The 14,712-nt window shown below is 40.1% G+C and overlaps 1 protein-coding gene across 9 annotated transcripts in view; it reads right to left on the bottom strand.

Annotated features, from left to right (window-relative positions):
- The window catches only part of LOC144527342 (RNA-binding protein Musashi homolog 2), a 246,984-nt gene that overhangs the window by 156,034 nt on the left and 76,238 nt on the right, over positions 1–14,712 (bottom strand). For all 9 annotated transcript variants that reach the window (XR_013502816.1, XR_013502817.1, XM_078265280.1 and 6 more), the window contains exon 6: positions 13,839–13,931. Coding sequence is in view for 7 of the 9 variants with exons in the window: in XM_078265280.1 (XP_078121406.1) it covers positions 13,839–13,931 (93 nt within the window). In the remaining 2 variants the exon portion in view is untranslated. The remainder of the gene's footprint in view (positions 1–13,838; positions 13,932–14,712) is intronic.

Raw genomic sequence — 14,712 nt, forward strand, 5'->3', positions numbered from 1 at the left:
TGTGTGTGTGTGTGTGTGTGTGTGACAGAGCCTGGTCAATGTGTCCGTGACAAAAAGATTAGGCTGAGAGACAAGACTTGGTGCCAGATCCTGGCTGTGTGCCATTAGTTCAATCAAGCAGATTTATTTAGCTTTTAGACAATTCGACCAGAACCCTGAGATACCACTTCAGAAAATAAGCTAAATATTATTCATGGCATGGCATCTACGATAAGGGATCTGTTGTCACCATCTTGCATCGTATGCACGTCCGCTCACTCACTACATAGTAAGCACACAGACAAAATAATGCATAGAATTCAAGGTAAATGACGAGCGCTTGTTGACATGGCATTACATTTATCTTATTTTTGAATCCTCTGTATGTTATATTATACCAGATTACATTGTCTTTATGATAGACAGTACGTGTACAGCTAGACGTTTTTCTTTTTTAAAGAAAATGCAAAATAAGAAGGATACATTTAATATTCATACTGTATCATGATCTGCCTTATCTTCATCTCCATCAGTATCTTTCTCTTCCCCCCTCTCCCCATGTAGAAACACAAACAGGGTTATTTAAACAAAAATGGCTTTACAACTCCACCATCTACCATTGATTAAAACTGATCTGCTGATACAAGGTGTGAAAGAAACAACACAATCCATTTCCTACTTTCATTTACATAGCTCTTGTCAGGGATTTAAGGTCCAACTGACCCATTTTACTGCAAGCGATATGCTTGGGACAAATGCAGGTGTAAAAAAAAGAAAATGAATGCCTTAAAAAAATAGCACCTGTACTGATTGTGTGAGGACATGAGCACAGGTTATTTCACCTCAAATGTAGTCGACCAGTAACATAAATCTTAGCGTTACACTGTCAAACATCTTTGTTCAGTTTTGTCTGCCCCAGGTAGATCCATGAAAGCGCCCCTGTGAGTTGCTGACTGCCATACTGTGCAGTTGCCTCAAGTAAAAAATGAGCTTTTGTTACTATCAGATGGTGACATGTGCTCCTTTCAATCATCACAAAAAGGGCTTTAGAAAGAAACAGCAAGAAAGCTATTACTTTACTATTCAAAACATCCTGGTAATTGTTTAAACAGTTAATGATCAGAGTAGACCAACACTGCCCAATATATTGTTTTTATATCGGTTCTGATACTCGTAAAGTTTGAAATAGATTTCCAATTTGCCTAGTATATTGCTTCAGCCACCTTTCGAGTCTTTGGTTGTTTCCAGTGCGAGCGGATCAAATGAGGACTTTGATTAGATCTATTAACTAAACACACATGCAAATAGGTGGGTAAGTGGACTCATTTTAAACTCTAACCAATAATGTCAGGCACATAATCATCAGTGGTCAATTTACATCTGAGTAAATGGTCTTTGCAATACCATGCAAACAGTGTGTCTGTAGTTTGAAGAGTAGGCATTTCCCTCTCTGTGAAGTAAAGTGAATAAGGACTGACTAATTTACTGTATGCGTGTTGCCATTATAAATTAACAAATACATTGACACCCTGTGTGTAATAGAGCTGGGCGATATGGAAAAAATCAAATATCCCAATATTTTTGACCAAATACATCGATGCCGATATTGCGGCGATATTGTAGGGTTGACTATTGGTGCTTTGACAATAAATTTACACAATGAGAGTTTTCACAATTAATCACCAATAATGTGGATACAATGACTAAGTGTATAAAGGCAAATAATAGAACATAACATATCGATATAATATTGATATATTGCCCAGCCCTAGTTTGTAAACCCTCATGCTTTGCCCTCTGTGCCAACAAAGCCATAGATAAGTTGCTCCACATGCAGCTCTACATACAGTAAGAACACAACACGTGAACCAGAATTTATTATGGCTTTAGAAAGCTGTATTAGTTATTTGACCATTTTTAGCCACCACCACTTTGGTCCAGACTGAAATATCTTACTGACTATGGGATAGTATGCAATAACATTTTGTACAGAGATTTATGGTCGCCAGAGGATACATTGAGATATGGCTGTACCGAATGCCATTTTTACTTTACATCCAAAGCTTCTATTGAGGTTTTCTACTAAAGATTCAGGTGTCTGTTATATATTATGATGTCATCACCCTTTAAATAAATTAAAAATCCTCCAACAAAATCCTTAATTTGAATAAAGTGATTCATCGGATTAAATTAGTTACTTTTTTTTATTAAATCAACTTTCTTTAATGAATATAACTCTTTTCGTCAACATAAATACATGTAGGCAGCAGGCTAAACCAATAAGGGCATAATATAATAATGATGAAATAATAATCTCGCCCTTAGGCTTACAGCAACATTATGCTAGGACAGGAACAATGCTCTGGAGTTATTGGAATTATTGTGATCACGTGTCTGAAACAATCCTGCGCAGCCACCAATGGAATCTAATTCTACAAATAGTATAGCACTAATATTAGACTTGCAAAAAAAAAGCTGCACAACATTCAAATGTTGATTTAAAATGTGTATGTCAACATTATAGATGAAGCTTCAAACTATTCGGTACAGGACTACATTGAGATCATTTTATTGATCCCGTTAATAGTGATTTTTTTCTCTAGTGCCACCATGAGATGGGCATTTTTGTTTTTGGGTTAAAAATATTGACAATCCACTATCATAGTTCTTAGATGATGAATCCTAACAACGTTTGTGATCCCCTGACTTTGTATCCAGCACCACTAGGTTACAATTTCACTTTGTCCACAACAGCATGTTAACACTGTGAACATGTTAGCATGCGGACAGTTGTAACCAAGCAAAGCCTCACAGAGCTGCTAGCATGTCTCTTCATCTTGTTTAAACAATACTGAATAAAAGCTGCCCACATGAAATAGAGAGAACAGGAAAACAAGCTAACAAAGTTTCATAAAAAGTAGCTGAATAGGAGATAAGACCCTGAACAGGTTTGGAGCAAAACTGGAACCACTGCATTCACGTCCTTTGCTGAAACTACATTTTTCATTGCAATTACCCCATTTTGTTTGGCCTACTTAGTCTGCCCCAGCTTAATATCACAGGATGTAATGAGACTGTCACTACCAGTGTTGGATTTTACAGTTGTGTCGAAAAGAAACCTAACAAGCAATTTCTAACAACTTTAACAACTATCATTTAAGATAGTGGAGGAGTTTAGGCCTTACATCTACACTAACAACCCTGAGGATATCCAGACACACAGAAGTGAGCAGTTCATGTTTCAGATAAGTGAAACCTTTGAGACTTCATTAGCCACTCACATCAAACCCCAGCACATTGTGTACATTTCCATGTAAGAACATTTACCTGGTGATTTCAAGAAGGCTACATGTTGTGTGGGAGGCACTCATAGCATGAGCTGGAGCTGCCTGTGGACCTGGTTACACTGCAGTAGGTGGCTGAAGAAGCACAGGTAATGGGCTACTCAAAGTCATTTTTCAACACTTAAACTGAAGTCCTATTGTGCTATGTAAAAAAGACATACTCAGTGTTGTGGGATACCAGTCAATCATCAAAAATACTGATGGCAAAGTATGCTTTCTTCGCTTTACTTTAATGTAGCTCGTCATTTTCAAAGTTCCATTTCACAAAAAGCAGATACATGAAGAGGATGTTATTAAATCTGATTGCTTCTGTATGGAAGGCAATGGATGAAACATACTCTAAAGGTCGTGACACACCAACCAGACGGCCGACCCTCTGATCAGTCTCCCTGAGTTGCTCAAAAAAGTGCCTCGAAACACACCAAAGCGACGAGACGTAATACGTCTCCATAACAGCAGGCGGCGCTAATCTGTATTGTCGCCCAAAAATGAAAACCGGCAGCTGATTGGACGAACGCATCACGTGGGTCTGGTTTCTCCGGAAATTCAAAGACAGACTGTCATGGCGGCTTGTTCAGAATACGCTCTCATATTGTACTAAAATAGTTCACCGAAACGTGTTTCTGAAAACATTTTACAGTGAAAATTAGGCCATGCAGTTACTGAATCTGTCTTCATTTCAGATCGACAAAGGTCAGTTTAAAAGATTTTCGTCAGATTTTCAGAGACTCTAGTCACGCTCATTCCGCTCCCCGTTTCCAGGTTAGCACTCTACCAAACAGATTGGTCATTTGAGTCCGACTGCCAGCAGTGCCCGCCTTCCGACTCAATATGTCAAATCAGCCAAAATACGGGACGGAACACACCAAACAGACTCGAGTCACTGGCCTCGCCAGACTGTCCGACGGCCAATTATCGGCTTGGTGTGTCTCGGGCTTTAAAACCAACATCTGGCAGTATACATTTCTTTTAGTACATGTTTATTTACACTGAAAATTGACAGACAGTAGAAAAGCTCTTGTTTCTTACTGCTTTTCTCTTGACAAGTTTATGGATTTATGGATGTTGTCAACATTTAAAAAAAAAGAAAAATTGAATTTTCTGTTTACCATATACCTCTAAATGGCATGAAAATGTGTATAAAGCATCCAAGTAGCAGTTTGACCTTAAGCATTATTTTGGCAACAATGGCAAAAGAATGCAATTGAGATGAATCCATCCAGAGGACCAGACAAACGCCTTTAACAAATGTCTCCATAAAGCTGTGAGCAGCTCAGATGTACGGTGAGCATTCTGCGTCGTCATCATTTGAACTGTGCTGTGTCAACCGCCTGTTCTCCAGGTGGTGCTGAGTCATGGCTCATGCTCACTGGTTTCGTGGAGCTCTACAGTGGGAGGGGGTGTGGGTTGGGGGTTCAGACATTTCTCTCTCAAGAAAAATGTCTGAAGAGGATAAAAAGGGTCATTTTGGTTTAAAAGCAGTTTTGCATCCTCTTTAAAAGCCTATTAGATGTGAGCTGAAATTTGACACCATCATTTTGTTTCTCATTTGGCTGTGACATGCAGAGACACATGGTCTGTCAATCAGAGGGCGCCATCAGCTTCTGTGGACCTCAACTGAAATATGCCTTGTCTCCGCTACACTTAAAACATTAATTTGAGCCACAGCAAGGAAATACATTCTATATATCTATCCGTCTTCCGAGAAAATAGGAACTTAGGGGACTATGCATGTCATTTTTAATGTTTTAAAAGGATTAAGAATATATCATTCCCATCCTGAGTGAGAGATAAACTATCATACTATCAACCCTTGTCTTGCAGAGTTTGTTTGTGTCCCATTCCAATCTCTCCCTGATTGGGGAAGAGGCTGTAAAGAGTTCACTAAATAGTTGCCTGTGTTATTTATTGGTTATGATGCGTTGTCAAATTATTCACAATCTAGGTGTTGACTCTTGGCCACCATGAAGTAAGAAAGATTAGTGACATTGTTTGACTGGAGATAAACCTCAGTAAAAGTGTAATAAAACACAGAACATAGCAAGTACCTGTTTGTTGTAGGACTTTCACAATTTCTTGCCTGTGGTATTTATTGGTAATGACGCTGTTTTAAAACCACAGTTGCAGTCGGTTACACCAAAAAGCTACTCAGTGTCATGGATTACTACAGTAGTTTCTGTAATGAGCTATCACATTTGACACCTCCAGAATAAAATGCATTTTGTTACAAAAGTTTGAGGCTAAGCTAAATTCTACATATACAGTACATATTTAATCTTGAACGCATTACAGTATTCACTTCATTTCTTCATTTTCAAACAGCCCTGGCTAAACTGAAAAAGAAAAAGTGTAATACATCCATATTTGAAGCTTATAAGAGGTTTTGAGAGGCACATACTTGTAGAGAGTAAACCGCAGAAAGAAATACATCTAATATACACAACATAACCACCATTTACTATAACTATTAGGTCTAAGTAACATTATGGTAGCATACATTGAGGTAGTAAGAGTGCACACTGAACATTTAAATTAGATTATTGAAAGATTCCCTGTGGAGTTTTAGACTTCTAGTAGCGCCACGGAGCTGTTTTTTTCTATGAGCAAGTCCCTGTTTGTTTGCATGAGTACTAGGGCTGAACGATTTTGGAAAATAATCTAATTGCAGTTTTTTTCAAAAATATTGCGATTGCGATTTACTATGCGATTATTTTTTAAGCTCTTTGTCTTCTGTATTATTAAACAAAGACAAGCAATACATCATTGTATAGTATGAACAATACAAGATTAGATAGATTAAACAAACGATGATGATGAAATTAGGTGATGCATGAATTTATATGAATGACATCTTTTATTTAACTACTTCAGTCCCAGTAGTATATTGAGCACTGACCAAGCCTGGTGTAAACATTCATATGAAAGTCAGAAACAAATCACACAAACTAAAGTGCAGATTGCAGAAATATAAAAACAAATATGTGGCTTTACCACACTTTGTAGTATTTAGATTATTTAATTTTTATTTACTGTAATAAACATATGTAAACATGTGGAGTGCACTTTTTAAACACTGTCTTTGAACTTTACTAGACAGTTAAATAAGTAAAAATATAGTATATACAATACAATGGTGTATTTATTTTTTACAGCGCACACAGAAGAGCTGCCTCCAGCCCCTCCCTCCCCTCATGAAGTTGCGTGCCGCGTGCATGATAGCGTCAACATTGCACTCAGAGACAGAGAGGCTATCGTTACGTTAGTAGTAGCACGCTGCTGCTGGTCTTGCCGTGGGATTAACTGTACTAATAAAACCGTTGAAACGACGCAGCCACGCTGCTGTGAAAGCTCCCAGAACGTCATTTTTCAGAGTCTGGTTGTTACCCCTCCCCAGTGCAGTCTCCTCTACTTCATATCTTTATAACGGAGCTAGCTAACTGGAGCTAACCGCTAATCAGAGCTAATCGTTGCTAACCGAGCCTTGAGTTCTGCGTGCCTGTATCCATTAACTGCATGTATGGACTCGAGCCCAAATAAAACCTTTCATTTTATTAAAATGGCTGTAAAAGTTTTAAACTATAACTCAGAGTTGTTTGAATAACAGAAATCTGCTCAAGGTACGTCGTAGCGTTAGCGTGCTAAGTTGATACTTTCTCTGCGGAGTGCAGACTGATTTGCTCTCGCGAGTCACATGACCAAATAGCAGCCTTTGTGATTAGGAAATCGCGTTTTAACATATTGCGATATTATTGCAAATGCAATTAATCGTTCAGCCCTAATGAGTACGCAATGGTGTCACAATATTCCACTGACATACACGTGGCGGCAACGTGCCCACATTTGCTACATTGTGCCAGCAAAGACCGGGAAGAGGAAGACTGCAAGACAATAAATATGGATGTAAAAAATGCTGGATTTAAAATACTTTAAAAATCGGCTTCGTAAATATTTTATGGAGGAAGGGAATGCTTTGGACACGTTTGTTAGACCTCAAGGATACACAATGCGTTTTTGTAAGTAACACTAAATGTAAACATAACTGTTTACAAGAAAACTCCACAGGGTCCATTTAATTCCATGCTCTCACATCATTTTAGAGCTATCTTTATCATTTGAGGCAATTTGGAGCCAACAAAATATGTTAAAAGGCAATTTTCATAAAGCATTCCTCTGGAATTGGGAACAGATGAAGGGGTATGTATGTTCATCTGATAGGGCTATGGGGTTACCTCAGACCAAAAAAGGTTGGGAACCACTGCTTCATTCTATTCCAATCCAACATACAGTACAGCATATATCAATACATATTTTCCATCCATCTGGAAAATAAACCCTTCTTTGAATCTCTATCCTACGTGGGATTCCCTAAAGACTAGATTGCAGTTTGCAAGGCTGAGGTTGAGGCGTCGACCTCCACACCGGTTTGATGGTGAGACTGCTGCAAATTACTCATGACACTTCCTCTGATGACATTTTTCAACCTCTTCCCTGTTGAATGGCATCTCTAGCCGCCCCCCTATACCATCCATCCACCACCAACACCCTACCCCAACGCACACATTAATTTCGCCCTCTATTCGTGTCACAATAGCACAGCAGAGATTGCTGCCTCCTGCCTTCACCTGATTGACCCTTTGAGCAGGTGCTGGATCTGATCCAATCACAGTCAATCTTCTTTAAACATTTCATTCTTTAAGCAGAACAGGGGCTCAAAATTCCATCATTCAATGACCCGATCAGTCGCCGATAACACAATCAAGCCAATCCCGGCTTATCCCGAGGGAGCCATTTCAGGAGGGACAGCTGGGAGATGAGACTACAGACCTACCGAAAGGTGTCAATCTCCCCTGATCCACAGCTCTTTGTGAGCCGCCTATACTGCACAGCATCTAGTTGTTTGAGGAGGGGCGTCTGACAGGTATTTCAAAGGATCAGCAATAGTCAAAAATCTATTTAATCTTTTGTTAAAGGTCTGAAAATTCCGTAACCTGAAGTGAAAACACTTGCATTAACACACACCCGTTTGCTCTCTTATACAAAGGCAGACACGCACACACACAAAATGATGTGAATAGTACAGCTTAATTCTTCATTGGCCATTTAAAAGCTACTCTATTGGAAATGTTGCTGGGCCACTGGGCAAATAAAGGTCAAGGGGGATATGAAATAGTTTGTCTAACCGGCCCTTTCCCCCTGTGTGTCCCTGCAGCACCGCAGCCGTATCCACATTCATAGCCAATTCATTTATATTGCTCTGCCCTTCTCACTGCTAGTCTCAGTCACTAACTACAAGTGACTGCAATGAGATTGAAGCCTCTGGCTAAATCTCCACTGCAAGGCACATGCTCCATCATTGCTGCTCTGATCACTCCTTATAATCACTGGAACCACACTATATCCTCAACTGATTGGGTGCGTCGCAGCAGAGAGGAAACAATCACAGAATGTCAGCAGATGATGGACACCAGCACGTTGGAGTAGTTGTGGTCACTGTGAGCTGCCATGTAAATGGCATGCAAATGTGCACCTGCACTAGCTGAGGAAGTGGAATGAAGGACTGTGGCCTTTTGATTAGGTTCTTTTCGCTCATATAAAGTGTATTTTTTTTATGCAATAATCATCCATGTTTGCCATTTAAGACAATGAACATGACGCAATTGTGTTTTTTAAGTTTTGCTTTCCTCGAGGCTTCCATCACTTCAAAAAAAAAAAAGTCCAAAGTGCATTCAATTTGCACCTTCACAGTTTCCAGTTTAAGCCCTGTGTATGTGTTGTCACTAGAAGAGCTTAATTGCATTGTCAGCCAAGGTAAAAATGTAATTCTGCAATCAAAAAGATAACACAAAATGTCACATCAATGATTATTGGTGATTTGTGATCACTGCCAAGTGATTTAGATGCACTTTGTAAGGGCTGATACAAAAAGTAGCTCAGGTCCAGGTTTCTAACAAACAATGCAACTTTACATTTGAATCATACAAAAGGGCTCAGAAGCACACTACATTATTTCACCTTTATGTATCTATGCAGTTTAGTCTGCTATCTTATCCTCAAGAAATCAAAGAAAGATCAAATAAACAGATTTTACAACAATATATGCCACTGTTGTTCATTGTCATTTACATTTTACATAAACTACCTGAAAATCCCCAATGTAGTTAAGGGCCTAAGCACTTAGGAAGCTATGCAAAATGAATTCATACAGTCTTTACAGACGGTCACACAGTTCTTTTTCTGCCATTTACAAAATCTAAGGGCATGCAAAATGTCAGCCTCGGTATTAGATTACCAGCCCCAGAACGAATTTCATGCACTAACCAAGGAATCTTTTTCTGATGCTTTTGTAATTTCCTCTCATCTGCTTCCTCTCAGTGACATGAGGAGAGAAGTATGCAGACGCTTGCCTGGCCAGAGGTGAAACACGGCGGGAACAGCATGCTGCTGTAGGCAGGTCTCTTCTCTGTATTCTGACAATGATCTCTGTCTATCCACTGCCTCATATCGATTTCTTTCCAATGTCCTCCAACAGGTGTCATCACTCTTTTTTTTCCCCTATGATGAGACCATTGTCTCATCTTAGGACTCCAAGCTCTGCTTTGTTTGTCTAAGTAGTGACATTTGTGCGTCTACCTTTATCCTTTCTGAGCCCAGTGGCAGTGAACTGGTTAAGCTCCTCCTCATCCTCCTCCCATTCAGCTCCACCTCTAGCATCTGGCTCTGGACCAGTGGAGCATGAGAACCAGGACAGCCTGGACATAAAGGGACGATTGTGGCAGCCCAGTGACATGGAAGCAAGTAGCTCTGATTAAACTAAAAGTCCGCTTCAGGCTTGCACTGCAAAGCCCAGCCAGTGGACAGGAGTGCAAAAACCGAGTCAGCAAGCAGCAGTTGTTTCAGCTTAGCACAATAAGGGCACTATGAGATGCACTTAAAAGCTGATTACAATAAACCAATGAGGAAGCATTAGCCACCCCAGCTAATTATGCCTTTAACTGCCTTTTCATGCCTGGGCAGGGCTCTGCTGGTACATCAGATCCAAATTTATAAGGTGTCATCACACCAACTCCCATTTTTAATCAAGGGCTTGCCTCAGCAGAACATTTTGGAGTGGTAGGTTTTTTTTGTTGACAAGGGGTTTGATTTATTGGAAAATAAGAGGGCATTTTATGTTAGCATACACAAAAATGAATACTTACGAGATCAACATAACTAATGTAACTAATTAAGTCACTGCACTGAGCTGGTTTTACAGGTGTGTAGATCCTCAGACTAGTACAATGGTAATACTTTGCAACTCGCAAAAATCCCTACAAGCAAATCTGCTGATAAGCTGCTCCCGACCTTTGACCTTAGAGCAAGCGCAGTCTCTGAAGGAGGCAAAGTATATAAAAACTATAAGAACCTTATGGAAAATAACTTAAATGTCAGGACTGTTACCTCTGTAAGCAGATTTAATTATTTGGGGGGGGGGGAAGAGATCTGCTTGTTATGCAAACCACAGACAAATTAAAATTAAAATTAAAAATAAATTAAAGTCAGTCAGTCCATAAAAAGAATACATACAAATGTTACTGTAAACATAGCACAATTATCATATAAAAATGGCAACAAAATGGCAACGCTTGCATGGCCTATATATGAGGAAAAAACTAAAAATGGGATCTCTAAGGGCGAGCATTGTCTTCCCTCACAATTTACCAGTTTGCACAATAGCACATAATAGCATGCACAGCACACAGATTCATTTGACTTTATTGCAAGACAGAAATAGCAGCAGCCTCCAGTTAAGAGTCCTTCAATATAAAGGGAGGCCAGGCAGTGCTGATAAGATTGTCTCATTTGGCTTGCAGTGCTAAGGTGCAGTGTGCTGCCTGAGAAAAAAAGGCAGGATGTGGCTACTATTAGGCAGGTAATGGGATCCATCTGAGATGCATTAGAATCAGTCAAACAGAACCACACTTCAGTTCCGTTCAAATGACTGTCACAATCACTTCAAATGCACACCTTCAGCATGTACTGTAGGCGAGAAAAAAAAGAAGAAGTGGATGTGGCTGTGGAGGAGCTCCTCTGAAGTTGTGCCAGGTCTCGAGCATGTGCTCTTTCCTAATGGTGACGGCTGGGAGAGACCGATGTGCATGAGAGCTGTCAGCCTCTCCCCATAACAAATGCCACCTCTCCCCCTGACAGAATGGAGACAGAAGGGAGGGACTGAGGCGGGAGGGAGGGGAGGTGTGGAGGTTACCGACAGAACCTGTGACCCAACTGTGGCCACACCAGCTGTTTCCCCTCCACTGCCACCCAACCACCGCCATCTCTGTGGATCACATCCTGCTAATTGGCCTATGCTGCCTAGCATGCACATGCACATGCACACACACACACACACCCACACACACACACAGTGCTTGCAAAATAATATCAGTGAAATGGCTTGTTCCCAGTGAGGAAAAACATTTGCCGGTGCCTTAAGCTGTAGTTGGGTGATGATTGATAAGTGCTTCAAAACATACTTTCCAGAAATACAAATGACTAGCTGCCCTGCGACCATGCCGGCTAATGTCCCCCTTGACATGCACATAGGCAGACAGAGAGAAAGAAAGACAGACTTATGACTGACTGACAGTGACACACATACTGCAACCAAGATTCTATGGAGGGGAAACTGAATTAATTGGTTTTCCCTTTCTGTGGATAAGTCCTCAGAGTGGTGTGTATGTGACGATAATGGTAGGTCGCAGTGACAGGCAGGTTATTTAATAAATCCTGGGATACGCAAGGCAGAAAGGAAGGACCCACACAAAACAGAAGAGAAATTCATAATTCTTTTTGCTCTGTATCATGCTATAGTCTACAATATATACACTCGGATTTCCTTTTTTGCTGAAGACACTCAAACCTGCTCACACACACGCACGCATACACACACACACACACACACCCTAATCATGCACCCACATAAATACACTTAATCGCTGACACACTCACGCATGGCGAGAGCAGTACTGCAGACACATCCAAGCATGCACAAGTAGGCTATAAAAGTACACACAGAAACATGCACAAGATCTTGCTCAATCAGTCTGATTTGTTTGTTTCCTCCTAAGCATTTGAGGATTCCTCAAGGAGGCAAAAAACTTTGTATAATCAAGTCAATTATGTCATTCAATCAAGTCGAAAATCATTTCGAGCCCTTTCTCAGATCCATTGATTGCAAAGTCGTGCTGAATATTTCCTTGCTGCTTTCTATTGTGCAAATAAAGCCATCTTTATTTAGAATGGCAGACCACACCATGGCGAGGTCTTTAATGCCACTTCCACAGATAAAGAGCAAAACAAAGTCCTTCACCTTGCTCACTTTCAGTCAAGGAAATAACACAGGGCTTCATGGGAGAGAGCTGGTTGCATATTGTCTCTGAGCAAAAAACAACAGTTTCTATTAATTTACAGCAGCTCTTTTGTCTCCTTCAGGACATGGTACATTATGTGCCCAGGAAAAATCCATCTTCAGTGAAATTGTCTAAACTCAAGGTCAAGTGCTGATGTTACAGAGACTGGATCAGCTGAAGGTGACCTTGACTGATGTGGAATATGACGTGAGGGAAATGGATCTCCGCTCAGTGTGGGGACATTATCTGTGAAATGCTGTTACTGTATCAAACCCTGTGTGTGCGTGTGTGCGAGTGCGTGTGTGTGTGTGTGTGTGTGTGTGTGTGTGTGTGTGTGTGTGTGTGCGTGTGTGCGTGTGTGCAATATGCATATCCTTGTGTGAAAGGCTGTGCATATATGGCTCACTTTGCTGGGGGTATTGGTCATGAGAGCAGCATGTAGAAACTGCTGCAGCAGACACAACCAAACAGCTGAATATGAGCCTCTGCTGAATTAACTGGGCGTGTTTTTCTTTCAGACCACACTGGAATAGTGTTGCCACAACATTAAAACTCTAACTTGGATTCCCTTTTATTTGTTTCCAATGTCATACTACCATAGATAAGTAAAGAACACGCTTGTTTTTTTGTTTAGTTTTTTTTGCAAAGGGGGGGGTGTGGTCATGGCAGCTGGTTGTCATTGCTTGTTTGCTCTGTGAGCAAAATGCATGTTGTTGACCAGGCATGGTGGGCTGTGTGAAGCTATTGCCATATCTTCAGTTGTTTGCTTGTCACAATAGCGATTTATTTGTCTTACTGTTAGGAAAGGAGCCAAACTGCTGCCGCTGGCTTCTTTTAAGGCTCAAATTCATGGTTGCTGTAAAAATTTTAGTGCTGGCCATGTGGTCTAAACCACGGTGACACTGTTAAAGTGACAGGGGGCGCTGTACACCGACTGTGTCATTATCAAATTAACATATTTCACTTTTAATGATGACATGAATTTCAATTGCTGAAATAATCAGCAACAATCAACCATCATCAACAAACATCCAACAATACAGCATGCAATAGAACAGAAGAGTGCCAAAATGTTGGTTATTGTGACCACACTACATGTATGGAGGGTAATAATAAAAAGCAGTCTTACCTTCCCAAACTGTTCAAAATACTGCTTCACATCTTCCACTACTGTATTGGCTGACAAGCCACCCACAAATATTTTCTTTGTTCTTGTGACCATCTAAAGAGAAAAGGGCGAGAGGAGAGGATTAGTGATGAGGCTTCAAATGAATCGCACAACACATTTAATGAGGCTTCAAACACACTGAGTGAGCAGCACCTGTGATGGGGAGGATATAGAGGAGTGAGAGGACAAATTGTTGGTAAACAGGAATACACAGATTCACACAATTGTGTTTCAAAAACACAAAAGTATTACAGCAAGGCCACAAATGCTGAAAGTATTGGCAGGAAAAATACTCCACGACATTTCAAATTAAGGCTCTAATCAAAACAGACTATCCCAGAATTAAAGACCTCCATTTCATCCATTAAAGTTACTGTTTATTCGGAGAAAGAAAGAAAAAGAAAAAAAGAAAACAGAAATAATTTATGGACTTTCAAAAAACAATTAATGAGTGCTGGAAGATGGAATCAGAGTGCATTAAAGCCTCATTTAGTTTCAAACAGCAAGAATATTAAGGATTATTACCCACGGCATCAAAAAGGGCACGAACATCTGCTGCAGAGAGTGCATACTAAATTTAGGAGGGCAATTTCTCAGGGAAATACAGTAACACTTCAGCCAGTGTCAGGGTAAAATTTGTGAGGAACTTTATCTTTTGCACACAATTAAAAATGAACCAGAACTTATGGAATGTAACAACAATGTTCAGACTTCTAAACCATCTGTTCAGCATAGGTGTTGATTTTCCTTCATCATTTAACGTGTAATTAAAACGTATTACCATGACATTTGAGACAAATTAAACAATATTGAAATGTCTGTTTTATTTATAGGT

Source organism: Sander vitreus, chromosome 13 (assembly GCF_031162955.1).
Source record: "Sander vitreus isolate 19-12246 chromosome 13, sanVit1, whole genome shotgun sequence".
Lineage (NCBI taxonomy): Eukaryota > Metazoa > Chordata > Actinopteri > Perciformes > Percidae > Sander > Sander vitreus.